Genomic DNA, 7,742 nt, shown 5'->3' on the forward strand with positions numbered 1-7,742 from the left:
GGACTAGATGATCTGCTCAGGTCCCTTCCGACCCTAGAAACTATGAAACTCTCTCACCACAGCAGACCTGCATCAGCTTGGCGATGCCTGTCTCTCCCCACAGCATTCACTGCAGGGCAAGTGGCTCTGGGGAAGTTTTACATTTTCTGTAGGAAAGGGGGCTCAGCAGCCAGCGAGCACAGGAACGAGGGGCATGGCCTCTGAATCTGAACCTCCTCACCTTCAATGCTGGAGACTGCAAGGGAGAGGGAACAAGGGAAAACCCTGCTCAGGCCCAGTCACTCTCCCTTCCTGCCTCTGCTCTCTGCTCGTAGGATGCCGGAGTCTGGGCAAGACGGACCTGGGGTCTGACCCAACACCTGGCACCTCAGACGTACTTTCTCTGCGGTCAGACGACAGGCCGTGCAGCCGCTCCAGGCAGTCTGCTCCTGGCAGGACGCGCGCTGTGTGCCTGCACCCTCCGCTGCATTGCCCCCAGTTCTGCCATCCTCCTGGCCCAGGACGGGCTCCTCGTTCTCTGTCTCGGGCAGAGCCTGGGCACAGGGCAGGGAGCAGAGGCCCAGGCAAACGCGCTCCCGACGAGCCAGAAATCACGCAGCAGTTGTCAAGACCCTTTCTGGGAGGCAGCTGCTGCTTTGCCTTGCCTGCTCCCTGCCATTTCCTCCTTCCTTCCAGTTTGCAGCACCTTGCTCCTGACCCACGTTGCTCCAGGGCCCCTTTCGAGTGACTGCAGATGCTGAGAAATAAGTCCAGAGCCAACACCGTGCATCGCACATTGTCAGTGCCCACAGCTGGGCCCTGAGCCCTGGTCGCCAGCCCCCGAGGGGTGAAGGGCTTTGCTTAAAGAGACCCCTCAAATGGGCTGGTGGCACCAGGACCCGGTCCCAGAGCAGCCTCACCCGGGGCCCCGGACCTGAACAAACTACAGCCAGAGACTCAGCGGTGCTTGGTACCACGTGCACCCTGGGATCTGGGCTGGTGGCACCTGCGCTCCAGTGCCAGGCTTGTCTAGACAGACCCTCGTCGGCGAGCCCCCCGCGCTGCTCGCTCTCCCGCAGCTGTTCACACGGACACTCGTCCTCGCTGCCCGCGGAGGGGCAGGACATGCAGGGGGAAGGGGGCAACCAAGAGGGCACCACCTGTCCACTCTGCCACAAGAAGAGCAGCCGGCGAGCTCCCAGACCCGCCACGACACAAGCCCTGCAGCTGCCTGTCATGCAGGGGCCCTTCCTCAGGGCTGCCATCACACCCCACGGCACAGCTCAAACGACAAGCACCGGCCCCAGAACAGCGTGGAGGAAGGGAGAGGGGCGCCGCGCCCTGTCCTGCCCGCCCCCGCACAGTTACCGTCCTGGAAGACTCGCTCCACGTTCAGGCCATAGGTGGCACAGGTCTCGTAGTACGTGCAGCGCTTCAAGTCATTGGAGAGCTTCCGGGCCCGGGAGTCGTCGATGACGCGAGGGTTCGTGGCGCTGATGGCGTCTGGAAGCAGAGGGGTGGGGGGCAGGTCAGAGAGGGGGGCCGAGACAGCACCCACCAGCTCTCCCCAGACACAATACAGACCCTGCACAGCACCGTCCTGGGCAGAGGTCCAGGGCTCCCAGCTTGGGGCCCTGAAGGGTTAATATCGTGAATTGCCTGCAGGGCTCCAGAGGTGCCACCAGGGGGCGGGCGAGCAGGGGTGGGGCTAGGGATCCACCCTGCTAGGGGGCTGGGAGCAGTGCATCTTGGGATGCTGGAAGACTGCAAAATGCCTGTTTTATCTCCATGGAGCAGACTGAAGTTACCCTAATATGAGCTGGGAGCACGGCGCAGAGCTCATCTCTGCCTGAAGTGGGTCACTTGGAGATGCTCGGGGCAGTTAACACGCATTAACAAGCTTTAATGTGCAGACACTCATGTCTGAACTGCCCTTAGTATGGGCCAAGTGTGGTGTAACTTCACCCTGGTATATTATGGGTGTGCCTCCTGGGGTGCCCTCATCACGCCCACGGGGCCAACTCCTTCACTGCGGTGCAGCAGGGTTCGATGTCCCGAGCACGACAGGCTCCATAGGGACGGCTATTAAGGACCGAATGGCTGACCAGCTGTGAGCTGGTGACGACAGCCAGGGAGCAAGGACTGGGCAGTGGTTGGTAATGACTGGGAGGCAGAGCTCGGGCCCAGGTGTGAAGATGCCAGCAGCTGGGACAGGCAAGCAGGAAGCAGCACCTTGGAGCAGGGAGGACAGGAAGGGCCAGGGCTGGGATCACAGGCGGTGACAGCGTGGGGCTGATGCAGAGCCATGATCTGCTCCCCGCCCATCCCTACCTGCAGAGCTGGCACTAATCACAGGGGCGTGCGGGCAGCGGGTCGTGGCTCAGCCCCAGGTCTATCCCCTGCTGTCACGGTCCCGTGATCCTGCCCTGTAATCTCAGCCCCGTTCCCAGACCTGCTCCCTGCCCGCCCATGGCCCCATCCCATCTGCCCGGCCACCACCCGGCCCGCACGGGTCCTGCCCCCAGCAGTGAGCGTGGGGTGGACGGTCCGGCACCAGTGCCAGCTGAAAGAAGCTGCCGGGAAGCAAGTCCAGCCCCCGCACTGCTCCAGCTCTGTGTTGCAGCCGGGGGTGGTGGGACCGGCCACACGCACTATGGCCTGGGCTGCCCCCATGCCTGGGCTGAGGGACCCGCTACTGGTTGGACAAAATCCCCTGGTGGGCCAAATTTTGCCTGCTCCTGGTCTGCAGTCTGGTACAGGGTCCCAGTGGAGACATCCGCGAGGCCCTGGGGCAGGGCAGGGCAGGGGCCTGGCAGGACGGGCTCTGAGCTGGCCTGGTTCGGCCGCGCTGCCTGCCACTCGCCGTCGTGGTGGGGAACAGCCGCAGCCGATCACTTTGACCCCCAGTACCGGCAAGTCCCCGCCTGGGATTCAAGCGCTCGTGGACTCGCTGAAAGGCGCCGGGCCACAGACAAGGCGCAGTCTCATGGCAGGACAGGCCCTGGGGCTGGTCCTAGAGAGCTGCATCTGGGCCACCTCCACGGGCACTTGGAGCCACACTGGGGGCCACAGGGCTCCAGGGGACCTGGACAGCAGGCGTGCCCACCCCTCGGGGGCCAAGCTCAGCCTAAGCCCGGGGCCCTGCCCTGCCCTGAGGAAGGCCGTCCCCTTTGCACCTGCACAAGTCCACCTTATCCCTGCTGCCCCAGACCACCCCCCCGCCGACTAGACCTGGCACTGGCAGGCTCAAAGGAGACTGGGGCACACCTGGCTCCAAAGGGCTCAATCACGGGGGCGGCCCAGAGCTCAGCCAGATGCATGCAGATGCCAGCAGCCCCTACGGTCCTGGGGCAAGCCCGAGGGCCGGGGGAGTCCTGCCCCATTTCGGGGATGCGGGCAGGCCCCGCCGCCCACCTCACCTTGCGTGCCCACCAGCACCATGGGCACCTCGGCCGTGTTGCGGTAGCTGCAGAGCCGCAGGTAGTAGTTATACACCGTCTGGAAGCTGATCTCGTCCTCCAGGCTGAAGACAAACACCACGGCATCCACCCAGGCCGCGAACTGGCGGGGAAACACCAGGCATCACCGTGCAGCCCGGGCCCCGGGCCCCCTTCGGGGACATCAGCCAAGGGAAGAGCCAGCCCCGTAGCTGCATGCCCCTCTCAGCCCCCCGCAGTGCAGTGAGATCCAGCTCCCCGCGCCCCAGACCACAGCCCCTTCCCGGGGCTTCTGGAGGACAGGCTGGGGACAGGGGTCTCAGAGGCAGGCGCCATGGGGGCGAGAGGGGTCCCCTTACCTGCAGCTCAGGGGGGCCCCCTTCATCTCGAATCAGCAGCAGGTAACTCTGACCATCCACAACGATCTCCTTCTTAAACCGTCCGCCTGGAGAGCAGGGCAGAGCAGAGCAGAGCAGCTCGTCAGGCGCGGCTCTGAGGCCGGTGCTGCCCGGAGGGGGATCTGGCTAGGGGAACCCCCCAGGCCATGGTGCAGGCTACCCCATGAGGTGCCCAGGGCTGCAGCTGGGGACGGCCTTACCTTCCGGGGACTCCTCCTGCACGTAGGTGCCCGTCAGGTAGCGATGCACCAGCGCCGACTTGCCGCTGGAGAGGTTCCCCACGATGCCCTGCAATAGAGGTGAGCATGAGTGCCCGCTTCCCCAGCCGGCTCCTTCCTCCCCTGGGCACTGCCGAGCCACAGCACCATTCAGACACAGCCCTGGGACTCCCACGCCCTGCCACGACCCCATGAAACCCGGGTCAGTGGCCAGGCTGCAAGCCAGCATCAGCCCCCCGCTTTGCAGGCAGGGCCTAGGGCAGAGTGGGGCTGGGCAGACGCCGTTCTCAGCAAGGCACCTGTATTGCAGCTCCCACCGGCAGCAGCTGGATGGTAGAAAGAATTGGGCGTGCTCAGCTAAGGGAACGGTGACTGGGGAGGGACGGGACAGCAGCCTCCAATATCCGAGAGCCTGGGTGGATCGAGGATTTCAGAAAGGGGGGTGCAGACGGCATGGTACATCGTCACATGTGACAACGCATGTTTCTCCAGGTAAGGAGAAACAAGAAGCTTTACTAAAATGCCAGGGACCTAGAGCTATACTACTCAAGATCAAAGCAAAAACACATAACTACTGGAACATGCATTAATTTGCTGGATAAGAAGTTTAAAAAACTCAAATTAGGCAAAAAAAAAAGAGTCAAAATAATCAACGGGCATCGCATCAGTAGTTCTGTAGTCGTCACAGTTAAAGTACATCTCTTAGTCAGATCGAGTGTCTTGGCACTGCCCCCAACACTTTGCTGTCAGTCATTTCTACACCGGAGTTAAGGTGTTCAGCGAGAGCTACAAACAGCCGGCGGGGCTACGAAGCAGGAGAGAGATGCCAGGACTGGCGGAATAGAAATGCCGTTGCCCCTCCTGGCAGCGTGGACAGAGCAGGCGTCAAGGAGGCGTGCAACTGCCCCCCTGCAGCTGCCCCCGCCCGAGAGGCTGCCGTGAAGAAGGGAGAGCGGCAGTGCCCTGCTGCAGAAGGCAGGACCCAGGGCAATGGCTTTACAGGGCAGACAAGCAGATTTAGCTCAGCTCTCGGGGCAAACAGTTACCTGCGCTCCAGGATGTGATGCCCTTTGTGCACGGATGCTGCTCTAGGAGGCAGCCCCTCCGGTGCCCGTGGGGCAGAGCTCCCACGCCTGGCTTCCCAGCACAGGATGGTGCCGACAGTGGGTGTGTGGCTGGGCAAGGGCCTGCCCTGAGGAGGGTGATGCTCCCAGTGCATCACTGCCACGCTCAAGAGCCTATTCTGAAGATGAAGGGTGGACAAAAATAGGGGCCAGGAGAGGGATGGGATGCAGCCACCAGCGGCTGCAGCCCTACGCTGCAAGTGCCCAATGTGAGACACAGAGCCCCAAGAGCCTCCAAACTCCTGAGCCGGCTCCCACAGACAAGGAGGGGTGAAGGGAGCTCAGGAGGTTACATCTAGTCCATCTCCCTACTGATAGCAGGACCACCCCTAACTACATCATCCCAGACAAGGCTTTGTCTAGATGGGTCTTAAACACCCCCAAGGATGGAGACTGCACCACCTCTCTGCGGAGCCTGTTCCAGTGGTTTACTACCCTCTTCATCAGAAAGCATTTCCTAATATCTAACCTCAACTTCCCTTGCTGCAGCTTGAGCCCGTTGCTCCTTGTCCTGTCGGCTGCCCCCACTGAGACCAGTCCAGCTCCAGCCTCTGTGCAGCCCCCGGCAGGGAGGTGGCGACTGCTGTTCAGTCCCCCTCGGTCCTCTCTTCTGCAGACTCAATCAGTCCAGTTCCCTGGGCCTCTCCTCACCAGTCCTGTCCCCCAGCCCACAGCCATTTTCGTTGCCCTCTGCTGGACTCTCTCCAGTGTGTCCACATCCTTTCTGCAGTGGGGCCCACAGCTGGACACAGGACTCCAGATGTGGCCTCCCCAGTGCCGAATAGAGGAGAAGGATCACTGCCTTTGGCCTGCTGGGAACACACCTACCCATGCAGCTCAGCATGCTGTTAGCTTTCTTGGCGACAAGGACGCACTGGTGGTTCCTGTTCAGCTCCTTGCCCCTGTCCCCCCCCAGGTCCTTTTCTGCAGAGCTGCTGCCCAGCCTGTCACCCCCCGCCTGCACCGGTGCAGGACTTTGCACTTGTTCTTGCTGAACCTTGTTTCTTTTGGTCCAATCCTCCAATGTGTTGAGGTCTCGCTAAATCCTAGCTCCACCCTCCAGCATATTCACGACTCCCCCCAGCTCGGTCATCCGAGGTCAGCGTCTCATGGCAGCTGGCCTGTTCGGACCCCTGCCCTGCCCAGGCTCAGCCAACGACTCCAGTGCCAGCCCAGTATGGCCAGCAGGTCTCTTAGGGGATGGACGGGGTCGCTGATCCACGTCGCTGGGTGGAACAAATGCTGCCCATTGTCCGGCACTGGGCAGGGGCCCGATCCTGAGACAGCAGACGACAAGCCCAGGGAAGCTCGGGGGCACATCTCTACACAGGGAAAGCAACAGTTCTCTGCTGATAGAGACGTGCCCCAGAGCTTGTGCAAGCAGCAAACCCTGGCTCTGCCCCGGGGCGCGTCTCCAGAAGAGGGGAAAGCTGCACAGGCGCTCCTGGGGCTGCAGGGGCCCGATTCTGCATGGGGATCCCCAAGGCACACAGCACTGGGCCACGCAAGCCCTGGGAGCGCCAGTCCCGCGCAGCTGGAAGGCACAGGCGGCTCCAGGCTGCCCACCCTCCTGCACCATAAAGCAAACAGATGTTTGCTGCAGTAAAACAGCAGCAGAAACCGCGACCGCGTTTGCCATGACCACGACTCTGGGTTGTTTGTAGGGCAACAAGGGGCATGGCCAAGTTTGCTTGGCCTTTGTGCTGCCATCACCGTTTTTATGGGGGCGCAAAGATGCCGTCTGTTTCCACCCCAAGACGCAGGGGAAGGCCTGGCCCCCGGAGCTCACAGCTAGTCCAACCCCTGCCTGGGGCAGGATCAGCCCCATCCAAAGCACCTCGGACACAGCCTCGCCCGACCTGTTGCTAACACTACACGGCAGCCCTGTGCACAGCTACAAGACCCACTGCCCCAAAACACCGAGAGCCCCCTCGCGCGCATGGCTCAGCCCCTCGCACCCTCCTGCTTAACGATTAGCACCGTGCAGAGCCAGCACGGGACGCGGGGCACGGATGAAAGCCTGGCTCCCTCGCAGCTCCCGGAACGGGACGGCAATGGCCATTGCCAGGGACAGGGGCGCTCCTAGCAGGACCCAAGCTGTCCAACAGCTCAGTCGATGCAGCACTGGGACAGGCTCTACCTACATTAGTGGTTATCGAACAGGGGAGAGACCTGGGGGTCACTGTGTACAGTAAAAACATCGGCTCTGACAGCAAACCCAATGGTAGGGACAGTGAAGGAGGGAACTGCAAACAAAGCAGAAGGTATCACAATGCCCCTATACATTCACACCTTGAATACGGTGCCCAGATCTGGTCCCTGCGCCTCAGAAAGGAGAGAGAGAAGGTGCAGAGAAGGGCAACAAGGATGCTGAGTGCTAGCGAGGGGCTTCCCTAGGAGGAGACACTAACGAGGCCGGGCCTGGTCAGGGTAGGAAAGAGATGCTGGAGAGGGGACGGACAAGGCTTGCAACATACTCTAGAAGAGTTCGATAAGAGTGGTTGCTTCTCAAGGGAAGCGATCCTCAGTGCACAAGCTAAATCTATTCCAACACGGAGGAAAGGCAGCAAGAAGGCACAGCAGCCC

At 61.7% G+C, this 7,742-nt stretch overlaps 1 protein-coding gene across 1 annotated transcript in view; it reads right to left on the minus strand.

Annotated features, from left to right (window-relative positions):
* LOC109305642 (arf-GAP with GTPase, ANK repeat and PH domain-containing protein 3-like) overlaps positions 1 to 7,742 on the minus strand; it is a 71,838-nt gene that overhangs the window by 54,703 nt on the left and 9,393 nt on the right. Inside the window, exons 3-6 of the mRNA XM_019528656.1 lie at positions 4,015 to 4,102; positions 3,776 to 3,861; positions 3,399 to 3,540; positions 1,348 to 1,482 (exon numbers count right to left, since the gene is read on the minus strand). Of these exons, the coding sequence (XP_019384201.1) occupies positions 1,348 to 1,482; positions 3,399 to 3,540; positions 3,776 to 3,861; positions 4,015 to 4,102 (451 nt within the window). The remainder of the gene's footprint in view (positions 1 to 1,347; positions 1,483 to 3,398; positions 3,541 to 3,775; positions 3,862 to 4,014; positions 4,103 to 7,742) is intronic.

This window comes from Crocodylus porosus, unplaced genomic scaffold (assembly GCF_001723895.1).
Source record: "Crocodylus porosus isolate Cpor-Errol unplaced genomic scaffold, CroPor_comp1, whole genome shotgun sequence".
NCBI classification, from domain to species: domain Eukaryota; kingdom Metazoa; phylum Chordata; order Crocodylia; family Crocodylidae; genus Crocodylus; species Crocodylus porosus.